The 19,180-nt window shown below is 50.1% G+C and overlaps 1 protein-coding gene across 1 annotated transcript in view; it reads right to left on the bottom strand.

Annotated features, from left to right (window-relative positions):
- The window catches only part of AHRR (aryl hydrocarbon receptor repressor), an 82,924-nt gene extending 70,512 nt beyond the window's left edge, over nucleotides 1-12,412 (bottom strand). The window contains exons 1-2 of the mRNA XM_024578577.3: nucleotides 12,315-12,412; nucleotides 3,110-3,182 (exon numbers count right to left, since the gene is read on the bottom strand). Coding sequence (XP_024434345.1) covers nucleotides 3,110-3,171 — 62 coding nt within the window. The 5' untranslated portion in view covers nucleotides 3,172-3,182; nucleotides 12,315-12,412. The remainder of the gene's footprint in view (nucleotides 1-3,109; nucleotides 3,183-12,314) is intronic.
- Nucleotides 12,413-19,180: the final 6,768 nt, after the last annotated feature.

Raw genomic sequence — 19,180 nt, 5'->3', positions numbered from 1 at the left:
GGCAAAGGACCTCAATAGACACTTCTCCAAAGAGGACATAGAGATGGCAAATAGGCATATGAAAAGATGCTCTGTGAAAGCCACTAATCATCAGAGAAACGCAAATTAAAACCTCAGTGAGATACCATCTCACACCTGTCAGAATGGCTATCATCAATAAATCAACAAACTACAAGTGCTGGTGAGGATGTGGAGAAAGGGAAACCTTCGTGCACTGTTGGTGGGAATGCACATTGGTGCAGCCACTCTGAAAAGCACTATGGACTTACCGAAAAAAAAAATTAAAAATGTAACTACCATATGACCCAGTGATTCCACTTCTGGGAGTATAACCAAAGGAACCTGAAACACTGATGAAAGAATATATGCATCCCTACGTTTACTGCAGCACTATTTACAACAGCCAAGGTTTGGAAGCAGCCCAAGTGTCCATCAGTAGATGAATGGATAAAAAAGCTCTGGTACATTTACACAATAGAATACTTCTCAGCCATAAAAAATGAAATCTTACCCTTTGCGACAGCACGGATGGACCTGGAAAGCCTTATGCTAAGTGACATAACCCAGACAGAGAAAGACAAATACCGTATAACTTCACTCACATGTGGAATGGAATAAGCAACATGAACTAGCAGGCAGAACAGAGACAGACTCATAGAGCCAGGACAGGCTGACAGCTGGGGGCGGGTGTTGAGGGGCAGGGTGGGCTGGTAGAGGGGTTGAGCTATAAAGTAAAAAAGAGAAGAAACTCATGGACACAAACAAGTGTGGTGATTGCTGGGGGAGGGAGTTGGGAAGCAGTGGAGGACGGTAAAGGGGACATAAATGGTGACGGAGGGATGTGACTGGGGGGCGGTGAACACAACACAGCACACAGATGACGTGTGTGAAATTGTGCGCCTGAAGCCTGTATCGTTTAGTTAACCAGTGTCACCCCAATAAGTTCAATAAAAAGGGAAAAAATTAAAGGAAAATAAATAAAACGTCTGATGCCACTTAATCAGTAGGAAAAGAGTGATAATTCAATGAAAGTATTACGAACAACTGGTGGCCATAAGGGAAGAGAATGAGACGGGTTAAGACCTCAATCCTTATACCAGGAGAAGTTCCAAGGGCTTGAAATTTAAATTTTTTTAAGGAATCCATAAAAGTTGAGAAGAAATATTTGCAAAATTCTCTTATAAAAGTGAAGCAGAGGTCTTTCTAATTATGATGTATAATTAATTAGCCACAAAGGAAAAGATTAATAAATTCAACTTCATAAAAATTAAACTTTTCTGCATGACAAAGAACACCATAAATACATTAAAACTGGGGAGCCCTGACCAGTGTGGCTCAGTTGGCTGGAGCATTATCCCGTCAACCAGAAGGTTGTGGGTTTGATTCCCAGTCAGGGCACATACCAGGTTTGTGCCCTTGTTGGGATGCATATGAGAAGGCAACCAATCAATGTTTCTTTCTCACACTGATGTCTCTCTCTCTCTCCCCAATCTCTAAAAGCAATGAAAATATGTTCTCAGGTGAGGATTTAAAAAACAAAAAAAAAGAAAACTGGAGAAAAGTATTTGAAACACACTCAAGAATTAGTCTCCCTAGTACACGTTCCTAAGGATCAAGAAGCACAAAAACATTAACAACTTAACAGAAAAATGAGCAAAAGTTATCAACGCAGACAGTTCAGAGAAGGAAATAAAATGGCTCCAAAACCTCACCTGTGACAAAAGCATACAGATTACCAAGGTCCGCACTATGCTGTGTGCCCAGGCTGGGGGACAGGCACATCTCCAACGCCGGGCAGTGTGGTGACCTGCCAACGTCACAAATGCCCACATCGTTGACTGAGCAATCCCAGTTTAGGCATGCATGTGCTTGTTGGGTCTGGGCCTTGATTTACCTTCTTGCAATTAATAACCTGCTACTGCTGCGTGGATGCGAGCGGGAGGCACAAGTCTGCCTTGCCCTCGTCCAGGTGCACACAGCTGCATTTTTTGGCTGCCTCCCCTGCACACCAGCACCCACCCCACCTAAGGCCTGCGGTGCCTTGAGGCCACAGCCAAGTGACAGACTCGGGTGACAAGTCCACTTGCCAAAGCCCAGCCTCATGGGCCTTTGCTGCCTATCCTTGGGGCTAGGGGTGCCACATTCCTGAGAACCTCCCACTGAATCCGGCAGCCACCAGACGCCAGGTTTGGGTCACAGAAACACAGACCTACACACATACAATGCTACAGGTGTGCGCCCACATGCACAGCCTTGTGCATACACACAGTCTCTCAGAGTTGCATTACACACACAGCTGTATTACACATGGGCACACGACTGCATTACACACACAGCAGTATTACACACTCACACACAGCTCTCCCTCTCACACAGCTTTACTAAACACAGAGCTGTATTACACATACACAGAGCCCCAGCCAATGATGGGCACCTGCAGGACCCCTGTTGGAGGAGCCAGAGGTGGCCTCATTGCTGACTGCCCTGCAGGGCATCCCCCAAACCCCGTTATTCCTGCAGCTACCATAGACCTCACACCTCGGTGGCCCAGAGCTCCACTGGGCCGGCCACGGGCAGGTAGAGGGACTATGTGCAGTGGGGATGTGTCCCAGAGGTGATGAAGGGCTAGAGCTGTGGAGCTCTGGGCACCCCCAGGTGGGGAGGAGGGCCCCCTGCCCCACCCCCCCATGGTCTCCTTTCATCTGTGGTGAAGCTCTCAAAGGAGCACTGGGTGCGTCCTCACTGAGGATGGGCAGAGCGGGGTTGGAAGGTCACCACAGATAGGGGTGCCGTCACAGTGCTCCGTGTGGGCTTCTGGCCAAATAAGCATCACTGGGCCCTCACCTCACCTTCCCTCAAAGTCAGGAGAGCGGCCGAAGCAGGTTCTCCCACGTCACCCCTGAAGGAGGGCAGCAGGGCCCCCCTGCCACGGGAGCCAGTGTGCGCACTGCCAGCCAGGCCCTGCAAGGCCCTCCGTCCCCTGGGGAGACATGACCAAAACCTCTCCCTCCTTCACTCCGTTCCTAAAATTCACTTTTGCCAATGAAAACACAAACACTTCCCCCTTCATCAGTCACAATCAGCAAAAAAAAAAAAGGTGATACTTTACTGTTTCTGGACGGGCTTCCTTCTTTTCCTGCCGGCATACATGCACTCCCCTGGCGGGATCATTGTCTTTGGCTCTAAAAGAAGGGAGCATCAAGTTAGTCACGTCAAAGCGGCCCCAATGCCAGCAGGACTCCCCAAACCACCAAAGGCAGCAATGTCAGCTGAGGTCCCTGTGCCTGGATCACGGTGTCACGCTGCCCTGCCCCTACCACTGGGGTCCCACTCCTCCGTCGCCACTCAAGCAAGATGACCCACTCCAGCACAAGCCAACACTCCTCACGCCTCATCTCACTCAGGGCACCCCCAGCCAGCATCCCCCCTTCAACAGGCAGCATCACGGTCCCCCAGCCTGGCCTGAGGACCTGCAACACCACACCCCTACAGTGAACAGCCTGGTACCGGGGCTGCCATCACAACACAGAAGCCGTTCCATATGGCACCCCACGCAGAACACACATAGCCAAGACACAGTGTCAAGGCCTCCGTGCAGCCCTGGGACTGCGTGTCCTGTTGCAGTGGCCTTTGTGGTGGGTCTTCTTCCTCTTCCCATCCCCCATTATGACCCTGAATTTCTAAGCCAATAGGCTTCCTCTTTCTGTATAAAATCTCTCACTCAAGTCCACAGTGCAGGGCTTCCACTCTGGCCACTAACTCACAGCTGCACCAAGCCCAGCTGACCAAACCCACCAGCCTCTACTAGCACAGCCAGACACGAGTGCCTGAATCTGAGCAGCGGCCCCTGAGGGGCAGTCCACTACCTGTGTCCTGAGGCTGGGCAGCTCGCCCATCTCTTCAGGTTTCTGTATGGTGAGGACACCTGAGGCCTCTCACACCCTGCAGATGAGTGTGCAGTGACCACTCAGTGCCAGGTTCTGGGCCAACAGGCATGGGGAGGAGGTCAGGAGACCTCACCTGGCCTCAAGCGTGTGCAACCTGGAAGACGAGGCAGACTCAAACACACAACTTGCAACCTGTGCAGAAAGTGCTGTGAGAATATTGAATATGCGTCATGGGCCCACTTTAAATACAAGAAATACACTTTGACCATAAAGACGTAAAGTAAATGGATGGCAAAAGACATACCATGCAAACACTAATCAAAAGTGGCTACCGTAGCTGTAGGAGTATCAAACGAAGTAGATTTCAAAAAAAGGATTACCCCGTGACAAGGAGGGTTATCACATAACAATACACGGTTCAGTTTTCCAACAAGATATAGCAATCCTAAATGTGTATGCGCCTAACAACATACATGCTTCAAAATACTCGAAGCAAAAGCTGATAAAACAAAAGATAATTCATCAGGGATTTCAACACTGCTCTCTAGTCATCAACAGAACAAGTGAGCAAACTCCCAAGGACATAGAGCACCCAAACCACAGCAGACATGAGCTGACTGGACCGACAGAACACTCCCCCCGCAAAAGCAGGGCACACATCCTTCGTACACAGAACGTTCGCCAAGACAGACTATACTCTGGAAATTGAAACAAATTTCAAAGAATAGAAATTATATAAAGTATGTTTGCTGACAACTACAGTATTAAAAACTACGGAGATAAATTTAAAAATGTCCAAATATTTGGAAAGTAACCCATTTTTAAATAGCCATGGGTCAAAGAGAAAGTCCCAAAGAAATGTAAAAGTCGTTTGGACTGAAGGAAAAATGAAGATACAGCTTATCACTCTGTGGGATGCGAGCCGAGCAGCACTTTGATGGAAGCTGATCGCATTAAACATGCACAGTAGAAAAAAGGTCTCGAGTAAGTAAGCTGAGTTTCTACTTTAAGTAACTAGAAGAAAAGAAATCCAAATCAAGCAAAAAGATGGAAATAACAGGAAAAAATAAATGACACTTCAACAGAAAAATAGAAAAAAATCACGAAAGCCAAAAGTTGGTTCTTTGAAAAGATCAACAAAATGGATACACCTCTAGCCCCGCTGATCAAGACCCAGAGAGACACGAATTACCAATATCAGAAGGGACATCACTACAGATCCTACGTACACTAGAAGGGAAATAAGACAATGCTGCTAGAGGCTTAGTTGTGCCCCCTGAAAACTCCTGTGTTGAAGCCCCAGTCCTCCACTGGACTGTATTGGAGACAGTGCCTTTCAGGGGGTAATTAAGGTTAAACAGGGTCACGAAGGTGGAGTCCTGCCCCAACAGAACTATTGCCCTGGTAAGACAAAAAAGAGCTCTGTCCTTACCACGTGCAGGTGGCCGTCTGCAAGCCAAGGGGAGGCGCTCACTGGAAACAAAATCAGCTGGCACCCTGACCTTGGACTCCCAGCCTCCAGAACTATGAAAAATAAATTTCCATTGCTTAAGCTGCCCAGTCTGTGCTATTTTGTTATGGCAGCCTGAATTGACAAAGACAGGTACTATCCCCACAAATTCAACAATTTAGATAAAATGGATGGATTCCTTGAAAGACACAAACTACCAAAACTCACTTGAGAAAAAATAGGTAACCCGTTTAGTCCTCTATCTATTCCAACAACAACATCAATGATTTCACTGGTAAATTCTCCCAAGTGAAGGAATAAACAAATACCAATTCTCTGCAACATCTGGCAGAAAATTGAAAATAAAATTTAAAGATGCCAACTCATTTATAAGTCCAGCACTATCCTGATACCAAAAAGCAAAGTAATTTCAAGAAGAAAAAACTACAGACCAATATCCCTCACAAACATAGGCATACAATCCTCGATTAGATATTAGCAAATAGAATCCAGCAATATATAAAGAGGATAGTACATTACAAGTGAGATTTAGCCAAAGAATCCAAGGTTGCTTCAACACCCCAAAATTCATCAGTGTAATTCACTCCATCCATTAACTATAGAAAATTACATATGATCATCTCAGTATATGCAAAAAGGCTTTTGAAAAAATCCAAATCATTCATAATAATGAATAATTCTCATCGAACTAAGAATAGGTCGTTAATTCAATTTACCTGAGGGAGGGTATTTACGAAAAAGCCTGCAGCCAACACGGCACCCCACAGCGAAAGACTGAGTCCTTCCCCTGAGATAGAACGATGCTAGGCCATCCTCCATCCCATTTCCATCAAACCTCTCACTTGTACACCAGTCAGGACAAGGAGGTGACAAAAAGAAATGTCACACAGCTGGGAAAAGAAGAAACATACTCCGTGTTCACGGGCATGTGGTTGCACATTCCAACAATTTTACTGAGACAAATCTCGGATAACCAATGCTTGAGTTCAGCAAGGTCACGGGGCAAGAATAACACGCGAAAGCACACTGTATTTCTGTGGACCAGCAATGAACGATCTGAATACAGGTTTTTAGAAACCAGTACCATTGACAATAGCACCAAAACAAAAATGAAATACTCAGGTATTTTAGGAGGTGTAACTGGGGCCCTAAAGAATAGGGTGGTAAAGGAGTCAATGGGGGAAAAATTAAGAAATAATAGCAGAAATTTTTCCAAATATAATGCAAACTATAAACCTACAGATTCCAGAAGGTCAATGACCCCCAAGCACAAAAAAGGTGAAAAAAAACGACACCCGGGGAAATCATAATCAAATGCTCATAACCAGCAATAAATAGAATAATTTAATGGCCCCCAGAGGAAACAGTCACCAGGCAGAGAAACAAAGGTGAGAATGGAAGCAGACACCTCCTCAGGAACACGTGCGCAGGAAGACAGTGGGGTACCGGCCTGTACCGGCCTGAAAGCATGGAGAAATAAGCACGGAGACCTAGGGTTCCACGCCTTGTGAAAATACCTTTCAAAAATGAAGGTGAAATAAGGACTTTTTCAGACATACAAAAGCTGAAAGAATTCACTTCCTGCTGACCCACACTAGAAGAAATTTGAAAGGGTGTCTCCAGGCCAAAGGAAACTGATACCATATGGTACATGGAACACAAAGCGTCCATTTGTTCTTGCTATTCAATGTCTTCAAAAGATAATCAACAGTTCCAAAACAATGACAATACCCCATGTATCATGCGGTTTATAACATGTAGATGTCAAGGGCACGGCAAGGATAGCACAAAGGCCAGGCGGGAAGTGCGCTGGGGTGAGGTTCCCACACTCTTCATGAAGTGCTGGAACGGTACTGCCCCCAGGCTCCACATTCGCCCTCCTTGCCTGCCCTGCACTCATGCACTGGACCCCTCGAGCATTTCTTCTTTGAAGTTAACACAGTGTGTCGCTGCCAATAAAGGCACTGGAGGGACTTGTAAGAGTGAGGGGTGTAGGGTTCCAGGGCTTCCAAAGTTTCTGTTTGTTTCTGCTCACCACTGCCAGAGGCTGGTTTCTGTGAACTTCACCAACCAGGGCACATCACAATACCTTCTCCTGAACCCACGACTGGGGAGGGTCCTCCACGTCCAAGTGTGCTGCTCGACTTGCTCAGCTGTGGAGAACCCTTCAGGGTCCCCTTTTCACCTGTGCGGTTACTCCACTGTTGTAGCTAATACTTCTTTACATTTAAGTCTTTCGCATCACACAAAACATTAAGTTAAAAATATAAAAAGCTAGTTTTTTTAAGTGCACATATTCTAGAGATGCACATTAAAACACATCCAAAAGAAATGGTATGTCAGGGGTTTGCTTGCACCACCAGGAGCAAAGTGAGGTCTCAATGGACCCAGACCAGCCCATATGGAGAGTTGGCTGCCTGTGCTGACTAATGAGTAAAGTGGCTCGTTACAAAACTGTGTCCTTTCTGGTAAAAGATTTGAAAATAGCCACAGTAATCTTTAAAGCATTAAAAAGAGAGAAAAAGTACCATATGAATAGGCATACTGTGGTCAATTGGTTTTCAACAAGAGGGCCAAAGACGCTGAACGGGGAAGGACCGTCTAACAGATGGTGCTGGGGCAACTGACATCCACAGGCCAGAGAACGGAGCTGGATCCCTACCTCACACCATATGAAAAGACTCAGCCAAAACTAGTCAAAGACCAAAGTGTAAAAGTTAAACTATAAAACTCTCAAAGAAAGCATAAAGATATGTCTTCATGATCTTAAATTTGGCAATGGATTCTTAGAAATGTTACCAAAAACACAAGTAAGACAAAAAAGAGACAAGTTAGACTTTATCAAAATTAAAACTTGTGCTTTAAAGAATACTATCAGAAAAAAGTGAAAAGACAACTCACAGAATGGGAGAAAATGTTTACCAATCACGTAACTGATAAGGATCTAGTATTCACACTACACAAAAAACTCCTACAACTCAATAACAAAAAGATGAACAACCCAATTTAAAAATGGGCAAACATCTTGAATAGATATTTTTCCAAAGAAAATATAGAAAGAGTCAACAAACACATGACAAGATGCTAAACACTATTAGTCACTGGAGAAACGTAAATCAAAACCACTCTGAGATACCACGTCGCATCCACTGGGATGGCTGTAACAAAATAAATGGAAAATAACAGGTCTTTTCTTGGTGAGGCTGTAAGAGAAATCGGGACCCTTGTGCTCTGTTAGCTGCTGTGCAAAACAGTGTGGAATTTCCTCAAAGAGCTGAACACAGTTACCATATGACCCAGCAACCCACTCCTAGGTGGATGCCCAAGAGAACTGAAAACACGTCCAAAGAAAATGGGGCACACAAATGCTCACAGCCACACATCACAGGAGCTGGAAAAGGGAACCAACTCAAATGAGCATCATCTGGTGAGTGGATAAACAGAACGGGCTCTCTCCATAGAGTGGGCTACTACTCGGCCACAAAAGCCATGTTCTGATGCTCCAACTTGGATGGACCTTGAACACGTGGTGCTATGTGAAAGCAGGCAGCCATGAAAGAGCACGCATTGACTCCATGATATGAAACGTCCAGAGCAGGCAAGTCCATAGAGAAAGAAAGTAGATTCATGGTTGCCAGGGGCTGGAGGGAAAATGGGGAGTGACCACCAATGGATCCAGAGCTTCCCTTTGGGGTGAAGAAAATATTTGGGAATTAGAGGTGGTAGCTGCACAACTCTGGCAATATACTAAATAGATGCCACTGAACTGTATATACTTTTAAATGGTTAATTTTATGTTATGTGAATTTTACCTCAATAAAAAGTGTATGCCCTGGCCAGGTGACCTAGGTGGTTGGAATGTCATCCCGTGCACCGAAAAGTTGTGGGTTTGATTCCTGGGCAGGGCACATACCTAGGTTTTCAGGTGCAATCCCTAGTCCGGGAGTGTATTATACGGGAGGCAACCTATCGATGTTGCTCTCTCACATTGATGTCTCTCTCTCTCCCCCTTCCTTTCTCTCTAAAAATCATTAAATATACCCTTGGGTGAAGATTTTTTAAAAGGTACAACACAAATGTACATGCAAATATAAATAAATTTGCAGATTGGTGAGACAGAAAGGGCATGGCAGCGAGGGCAACACCTGCGGGGAGCTCTGCGCGGAGGGGGCGGGGGGGGGGGGGCAGCAGGGGCTTGGAAGTCAAAAGCACGGTTTAAGTGGAGGGTGATGGTGCTGTAGGGAACGGGGAGCTTTGAGCATGGGTTGGGATGGGTGAGTGGGGATAGAGTCCAGGTGGCCACAGGTTGGAACAGGGACATGTAGATGGATTCTTCAGAAGGCCCAGCCTTCTCAGATGCACCCAGTGCCAGGGCCACCTTGCCTGCACTTCTCCAAGAAGCCAGGTCCAGCCCTTGGTGGCTGGACACCAATATGCGAGACTCTCCCATCTGAACTGCAAGGCCTCTCAGTTCAATCAGGAGAGTCCTGAGCCGCACCCAGGCCCATTTCCAGCCTTGGGGAGAACAGGCCAGGAAGGTTTCCCTGAACCCCAAGACAGGCCAACCACTCAGTAACCCACCCAGCCACCCCTTGAAGTCAAAGGTGACAGGGACAGCTGACCTGCACCAGTGCCAAGAGATCTCAGCACCAGGAGACATTGTCCCCAGCACCACCACTTCCCAAATCGGCCTGAGCCTCGGAGCAGGGATGATGTTGGGTGAGGGGACAACCGAGAAGATGAGGAGATGCCCTGGTGAAAGCTCAGGACATGGGCTCAAAGTCTCCTGCCCACATCTGCCCCAAACACTCCTCGGGCACTGACCCCCTCACTCTCCATCCAAAACCCTCCTCCCCACAGCAGGAGCTAAGAAGGATCCAGGCTCCTCCCCTCCCCAACCCTGCACAACACCTGCCCCTGCACAAAGCCACATTCTCCCTCAGTGTCTCCAGCTCAATGCTCCAAGGGCCCTAACAACGCAGGTTATGGCAAAAAGTGCCAAGAGCAGAAAAGTATCCCCAGGTACCGCTCCACTGGGGAGCATGGAAGCCACCGTCAACGTGCCCCACCATCCTCCCTAGCCACAGTCCCCGCTGCGTAACATAGCGTGGAGTGTGATCTGTGCAGAGTTCCTAACCTCGGGGTCATAAATACAGAGGCAGGTACTCTGCAGGAGTTTCTCTGCTTTACTAAATATTGGTGCATTCTCCTAAAAAACCTGAAGCCTCCTTGGACTGAACCAACCTCCCCACAGAAATGCCCCTCTGAGGAGGGATTTAGGATCCAACCCAGGACCACCACCTTCCTTTTCTGCCTAAGGGGACCACTAAGCTCCTGGCAGCTTGCGTCTGCCCAGGGCCAGGGCCCTCCTGCAGCCATGGACAGTGCTGGGATGGGGGTACTTGGGGGCTGGGTGCCGCACAGACCAGCAACAGGTGCACTGAGCCCGACCAGGAGGCTTGTGGGCCTCCCACCCTCACCAAGCTGAGCTACATCTCAGAGAAATCTGAACTTTTCACATATAAGAGGTAAAAGGAATAACTCCATTTTAGAAAACACATGTAAGCAAAACACAAATAAAAACCCTCCCCACCCAGCAGTGCCCCCCACCCTCTTTCCACAGGGCATGCACCACTCCGGGACCAAGCCTGGACAGAAACCACACACAATCTGTGTCCAAACTCCACCAGTTAGTGCCTCAAACTCCTCCTCTGTAAAATAGGGTAACTTCCAGCCACCTCAGGAGGGCCGCAGGAGGTGGCAGAGCCCCCCACATCAGGGTGGCACCTGCCCATCGGTGGGGATGGCCTGCACATTACCACCCGGTCTCCTCCTCCCCCATGACTGACAGGCTCCAACCCAGGCCTGAGGCCCCAGGGTCAGACAGACCCGGGGCAGAGGCAAGGCAGGTTTAAGGGCCTGCCTCTCCCAGAGCCCACTGGGGAGTGCCCTTCATGGAGAGGTCCAGAGCACCCAGAGCCTGGGGACAGCTGCCCAGAGCCTGTGGCTGGTCCCACAGAAGCCATTTCCCCCACCCTATGCCCCCAAAGGTGACACTAACAACTGGAGGCCTGTCTGATGGCTTCCAGGGGGGCAAATACAGTATCTCCAGCTCCAGCCCTTGGAACCAACCAGGAAACTGGAGGGACCCAAGGGCTGAACTGCCCAAGGCTTCTGACCTCTGACCCTGACCAGTACCTGCCCTTCCCAATGGGGGTCACTGGGACAATGTCCGGGTGGGCTGGTCCCTGAGGGTCTGTACCACTCAGGAAGAATCCACAATCTGGGATTTTCAGCAACTCAAAACAAGACTTTCTTGGTGCGACGAACTGCAACCGAGCGAATTCCTGGAACATGGGCCCTTCCGCCTTTCCCAAGTGTGAGAACTAGGCCTGGTGCTCCCCGCCAGGAAGCAGCAGCGGACGAGCTGTGCCAGGGACCAAGCTGTGCCGCACCGGCTAGGGAAGCCCCCAGCCCAGCCTTTTCCACCCCCAGCTGCCCCGGTGAAAGCTCAGGACGTGGGTTCAAAGCCTCCCGCCAGCATCTGTCCAAAACATTTCTGAAAGAAACTGGGCTAAGACTGAGGGCAGTTAGACCAACTCCCCCAGTGCGGGTGGGTCACAGGCATGAGCTTCAACTCACTGCATGGGGCGTGGGGGGGGGGGGGAGGAGGGAAGGGGGAGAAGGAGGACTGCGGCTATGAGGTGGGGGATTGAGGGATCGTGAGCCGTGGAAGTGGACCATGAGCAGTGGAAGTGGACCGGTTTTCCTCAAAAGTTCCGTTTTTATTTTTACGTGAGAAGCTGCCCGTTGGACCCCAGGGCCTTGAGACGTGGGGATGGGGTGGGAGGAGGGTAATCTAACGGAGGATGGGGCAGGAGGACCTGTAGGAGGAAGGCTCCCCAAGAGCGTCTCCATCGCGCAGCGGGGCCGCGGAGCCCGCCCAGGGCACTTACCGAGGCCGCTCGGCTCGGAAGCTCAGGCGCGCCCGTGGGGAAAGCCCGCCCGGGCCAGGAGCTGTGGCAGCAAGGCTGCGGGCTCTCGCATCTCGGGGACCAGGCGGCGGCTGCGGCGGACGGCCCCACCCCGGCACGCGAGCCCGCCCCGCCCCGCCCCGGAGCCGACTGGCCGGGAGGCAGCAGGGGGCGCGCGCGCGCGCATCCCCTCGTGTCCTCTGATCCTCCGGGTCTGAGTGCTCCTCTGCGGGGTCGCGCCCTGCGCCCCTTGGGTCCACTAGACCTCCAGGTCTGAGTGCGGCTCTGCGGGGTCGCGCCCTGCGCCCCGTGCGTCCCCTAGACCTCCGGGTTTGTGTGCGCCTCTGCGGGGTCGCGCCCTATACCCCTCTGTCCCCGTGGCCTCCACAGGGAAATGTCCGCTCCGGGTTGGGTAGTGCCCTGCGCCTCTCGAGGCCCCCGTGCCCTCCTCACATCCTCTATTCCTCGCCCTCAGTCACGCGCCCCTCCCACCTGCGCCCCGTAGCTAGAGCACACACCTGCGCGAGATGCAAAGGGGAAGCCCCAGCGTCCCTAGCCGCCCGAACCTAGCGGTCCCGAACCCAATACGTAACAGGAGGTAACGTGTCCGGCCCCGCCAGCTCCTAGGGCTTGTTGCGAGAATCAAAAGGTTTTACAAACTGTAAATGTACATAATGCTCTTGACCCTGAACTTCCCTACAACCTCAGCTTCGTTCGTGCGATGTCCCAATCCTGGGTATTTCGGGTCCCACCAGGTGGGTGCGCACGGCGTAGACGCCCTGCTCTGCTAACCCGCAAGCTGTGAGCACTGGGAGCCCGCGCTGCCGAGCGCACGCCCCTACCCTCACCTCTCCTTCCTGGGCCTCCAGGGGTGGGTACCCTCCAACCCCTCGAGCATGCTCCCTCCTCCTCCTCTCTCCCACCCTGCAGTCCTCAGGCCCCCTCCCCTCCTTTGTCCTGGTGAAGACCTGACTTGCACAACTCCCCACCCCCGCGCGGACCCCGTGTCCTGTCCCGGAGCTCCCAGAACACTCCCAGAGCTTGGCCTCACATCCTGGGGTCTCTGCCCAACGTCTGAGGGGCCCCAGAGACCTCAGCCCACTCTGGCGCCACAGTCCTCACCGGGCCCGCCACGGGGTCACCCAGCCTCTGTTCTCTGCCTGGTCCAGTCCCTCAGTGGTTCGCTGAGGCGGCACCTCAGCCCCCACCGCCGTCCTCATCCAAGCCCTAAAGACCGACCTCAAATCTCCGCAGCCGGTCCTGCAGGGGCTTCCGTGCCCCTCCTGCCCACAGTTGCAGCCAAAGATGTCACTCCAGCCCCCTTCCTGGGCTCTGAGCAAAATGCTCCCCCCAGAAGCCCCCAACTGCTTCCCCCTGGCTTCACTGATGCCCTCTGAATGAGCAATGTGCCTCAGGACCTTTGCTCTTGCTGTCCCCTCAGGAAAGTGCTCTTCTCCAGCTACTCACAGGGCCAGCCTCTTGTTCTTGTGTCCTCAAAGGGAACGCCAGATGGAAGCCCACCACTATCCTTCTACTCTCCCTGGTGTTTTCATAGTGTGCACTCTCCTGACGTCACAGCGCACGTTTCTTTACTCCTTGTGTCTAACAGGCAGGCTCGCCAGGGCTGTTCCGTAGGCCTCTCTCTCAGGGACAGCGCGGCGCCTGCTGCAGAGCAGGGGCTGAAAATGTTGGCTGAGTAGGCGGTTTTATATTATTTTTTGACATGGAACAATGTGCAGCTATAGTGCTGCATGTTTTAAGTAAAAAATCAGTCGTTGTGACTTGATCCAATTTTTGTAAAGTGCATTATACACAGACAAGTTGATTGGATAATTCTGAGGTTACAGGTGAACTTTAGTTTCTCCTTTATATTTTTTAAATTTCTATGATTCCTAAATGTTTTTGTAAGAACCATGTGGTACTTTTGTATGTTTTTGGTAATTTTTTCTTTTGTTAAAGAAAATAAGTGAGCACATGTGTGATGTTGGGGGCACCTCTTGGATTGGCAGTGGTGACCATGGGAAGTCCAGGCCCATGGGGGGACCCTTGGTTCTACGAATGTGGGCAGAAACACCTGCGTGATCACCCACCCTGAGGAACTGCAGTAAGAGCTGACACTTCTCCTGCGTGGGAAGACTGCACCCCCACATCTCAGGGAACCCCCTATTTTTTGTCCAGACACCAGTCACATCCCATCAGAGAACTGGCTTTAGGTAGACAGGTAAAGCTGTACAGCCCAAGGTGCCGAAGAAAACCAGCATCCACCTCCCCCTCCATCCCTCATACTGCCCTGGATGGACAGAGGCCACCCCCTGTGTTGGTTGTCAAAGCAGAGCCTCAGGCAGTCAATGGAACTGAGCAGAAACAGATGACCCTCCCCAGGAAGGCTGCCTCCCTTGCAGTCCCAGGGCTCCCAGGGGAGCACCCTTTCTGGGAGCTCTGGGCACCCCACCAGAAAGAAGTGGCTCCTGCCCTGCTTCATCCAAGGTGGTGTTCCCAGGGGCTCAGCAGGCACGACTTCCCTCTGGCAGCTTCCCGTTCACACAGGTGCTGTGTGCACACGACAGTTTGCAGTGTATATCCAGGAGTGTCCTATACCTTCCTCATTGTGACTACCCTGCCCCTACTTTCCCCATGACGGTCCACATGCAGCTGGACATGGCCCCAATAGCAGCCTTCTCCTCAGAACCTCCTAGTAGATGCCCCTTCTCTCTCTCTCCACAGTCAGGACCCCCCACCGCAAACTGGCTCTGTGGGCCTGAGTCCTCCAGCTGCCACCAGCTGGGGAGAAGTTTCTCTTTCCTGGGTCAGTTGTCCTCCCAGAGAATCAGGAATGGATGCTGGGGAAAGAGGAAACCCCGAAGTGCCACCCTCTCTCCTAAATGTCTGCATCTCAGATGGGGCCCTCCCAAGTGAGAGCTCGGGGATGTGACAGCTAGCCACATGAGCTGTAACCACTCAAAGCATGGCCCTGCAGCACCTGGGGCTCCAGGTGCCTCTCCAGACTCCATCCTCAGGAGGCCCAAGACAGAGGTGCAGGAAGGGGCAGGACCGCTCATAGATGATCATTCCGGGAGGCCAGGAGCTCCGCTGGCCCAGGGACATTTGAGTCAATGAAATACAATTCAGGAGTTGTTCCTGAACACCAAAGGCATTGGTTGTGGCCGACTGGCAAACGAGTATAGAGGGTGAGGAGATGAAATACCCTCAGGGAGTGGGTTGGTCTGACCCTGCCACTCACCTCTACCTCCTAGTACTCCCACCCTGGTGCCAACAGCCCAGCCTCTGGTGGCCCCGAAGTCCCATGGAGCCCAGTCTCTGCCAGCTGATGCATCTCAAAGGGGTGCCTCTGGCCCCCACCAGGTGATCATCCTTTGCAGATCCCCCTTCTAGCAGGGAACCAGGACGGATTCCCCACCTGAAGCAGATGATCAGAGTCTCACCCAACACAGGGTGTCTAGCAGGGAAGCCACTCCTGGGGTGCAGGATAGTACCCTACTTCCAAGGAAGTGTGGGGTGAGGAACCCACACTTGGAAGAGAGCATAGTCAAAAACCTTCATGTTTTGCAGGTGCTCTTCCCTGTGACTGGAATGCCCTTCCAGGCATATCCTGGCTTGTCCTACTCCTTCAGCTTAGAGGTCCCCTTTTATTGTAGAAGAGGCCACCCACATGCCCTTTACCACCTGACATCTGGGTTTAAGGTGGGGGACAGTGCAGAAACTTCATTCACCTTGTACCTTGCTCTATAGCCCATAGGGGTAGAGGGAGGGAGAGGAAAGGCAGGAGAGAGGGGAAGGAAGGAGGGAAAGGGAGGAGGAGGAAAAGAGATGGGGAGAGAGGTGGGGAGGATGGGGAGGGAGGGAGGGCCAACTTACTAAATTTCCTGACATATTTACTATGTTTTATTTCCTTTCTTGTACAACCCCCATTCTCAACTGAACAAAGAGTCATTGGCTTGGCTTTTTCTGAACCTGCTGTTGTCCTCCACATCCTCTGGCAGCTCTGTAAATTCCGTCCAAGGGCCTTCCGCAGGGTTCCGTGGGTCAAACCATCTCAATCCCACACGCACAGGGACAGCTCCCTCCAGGCCACTGCCCACTCTCCCAGCTCCCCTTGGCCTGTCCCATGTTGGTTTCATTTCTGGAACCCCAGGCCTTCCTCTTTGTTTACTCACTTTTGCTGGAGCACACCCTCTAAGGGCTAAAGGAAAACTTCTTAAAGTCCACCTGCACAGCTAGGGGACAGCTAGACCAGGACAGAATTGAAAGTGGAAACAACTTTCCCTCCACATGCCTGACATTGCTGCTGCTGGTGCAGCCATCCTGTCGCTGAGCCTCACGTGGGCCTGTGCCAGGCCTCACAGGAGGGTTAGAGTCTCCTTGTCCCCTATGGCAACCTTGTCCATTCACAGTGCTGGACGCCAGTGCACTCCTCCTTCCAAACCAAGCCTCACCTGTTCTGGAAAATGATCCCCCTCTTTTGTTTTGAAATTTTCTTCCCTATACTATTCTCTGTTTTTTTCCTCTCTACTAGATATTGTTTTTTTAATTTAGAGAGAGGGGAAGGGAAGGAGAGAATCATCAATGTGTGGTTGCCTCTCACATGCCCCCTACTGAGGACCTGGCCCGCAACCCAGTCTGGTGCCCTGACTGGGAATCGAACCTGCAACCCTTTGGTTTGCAGGCCAGCACTCAGTCCAGTGAGCCACACCAGCTAGGGCTAATTCTCATTCTGTATTATTTCTTTCTTATGGGATTGGTTCATTTTTTAATGGATGCAGTGTCATCTGAGTCATCTGAGGTGCTGGCTGTAGACCGTAGGACTCTAAACACTTCTTCTGGTCCCTAAGTTGCCTTTTACACATGTCGGGTGAACTCTGCCAGGCTTCATACAGGAGGGCAGCACTGCCCTGCATAGGCCATCTGAGTGGTGGGCTTGCTGGATGGTGAGTATCACAGTACATGTTCTCAGGAAGGCGGTTTCTCGGACCTCCCATCTGGGGTAAGGGGCTTGTCCTGCAGGAAGACCTCAGGACTCCCTCAGCCGCTCCTTGCCCCACCCTTTGCTGCTAGCACCCTTCTGAGCCTTCCCAGGTTCTGCAGGGACCAGCACCTTCTCCCTTCTCCCCTGAATTGTCCTTCCTGGGATTTGGGGACAGGTGTCTCCTGACGTAATCAGAGGCCGAAGCTTTGTTTCCCGCTCTGGTTCTTTGCATTGTTGAGGCAATGTCAAGAGGAACTTTGCCATCTTAAAATCTTCCTGAATTGTGGGCAGCTAGTGTGACCTATTTAAAACACCCCTGCTGGCCTGTGTGTCATCTGGTAGGAAGAGCTGGCCAGTCAGATGTGCCCTCTGCATTCCCCACCTCCCAGTGTGAACAGGGCAGGGTCAAACCCCAGCCCCACCACTGCTGATCACATAACCTCAGCCAAGTTACGAGTCCTCTCTGGGTCTCCACTTTCTGATCTACAAAAAAAAAAAAGTAAATATAGACCAATGGATCAGAATAGAGAGCCCAGAAATAAACCCTCACATGTGCGGTCAGTGACATCCGACAAGGGTGCCGAGCGCATGCAATGGGCAAAGAACAGTTGTGGTGGGACATCAGGGTCTCCACATGCAAAGAGTGAAGTTGGACCCTTACCTCACGCCAAATGCAAATATGAACTCAAGTGGATCAAAGATGTAAACATAAAAGATAAAACTCTTAGAAGAAAACACAGGGGAAAGTGGGAAAGCTTCATGACATTGATTTGGCATCGCTATCCTACAGAATGACACCCAAAACACAGGCAAAAGAGGAAAAAAAGTACATCAAAATTTAAAACTCTTGTGCACAAAGGACACTAATGATAGAATGAAAACACACCCTATTATAGGAGAAAATAATTGCAAATCACACATCTGATAAGGGATTAACATCCAGAATACATACAGAGCTCCTACAACTCAAAGGTAAAAAGACAACCAATTAAAAAATGGACAAAGGACTTGAATAGACATTTCTCCAAAGAACACATACAAATGGTCAATAAGCACCTGGAAAGATGTGCAACATCACCAATCATTTGGAGAATGCAAATCAAACCACAATGAGGTAACGCTTCACACCCATTAGAATGGCTATTTTTTTTTTAAGTGATGTGGAGAGGTTGGAGGCCCATGCACTGTTGGTAGAAATGAAGATGGTGCAGTCGCTGTGGGAAACAGCATGGAGGTTTCTCAAAAAATTAAGCATAGAATTACCATATAATCTACCACTTCTGGGTATAGAACCAAAAGAATTGAAAGCAGGGACTTGAAGATATATTTCCATACCCATGTTCACAGCAGCTACGATGTTCATGTTCAATGGCCAAAAGGTGGAAACAAACCACACGTCTATTGACAAATGAATGGATAAGCAAAACGTGGTACATACATACAATGGAATATTATTCAGTCTTTAAAAGCAAGGAAATTGTGACACATGCCACAACATGGATTCACCTTGAGGATATTATTCTGAGTGAGATAAGCCAATCACACAAGGACAGATACCGTGCTATCACTTACATGAGGTCCCTGGAGTCAGCAAATTCCAAGAGATAGAAAGCAGATCGTTGGTGCCAGGGCTGGGGGACAGGGATGGGGAATTAGTGTTTTGTGGGGACAGAGTTTCATTTTGGGAAGATGGAAAAGTTCTGCAGATGATGGAGGTGACATCTGCACAATGATGTTAACGTGCTTAATGCCAACGAATGCTTAAAATAGTTAAAATGGTAAGTTTTATGTCCTATATATTTCACCACGTACACACACAACAGGTAAGAATGCCGTCCCCAAGGTGTGTATATTCCCACTCTTA

The sequence above is a fragment of the Desmodus rotundus genome, chromosome 1, assembly GCF_022682495.2.
Source record: "Desmodus rotundus isolate HL8 chromosome 1, HLdesRot8A.1, whole genome shotgun sequence".
Lineage (NCBI taxonomy): Eukaryota > Metazoa > Chordata > Mammalia > Chiroptera > Phyllostomidae > Desmodus > Desmodus rotundus.
The sequence above is the reverse complement of the archived record's forward strand: the minus strand, read 5'-3'. Positions and strand labels throughout refer to the sequence as shown.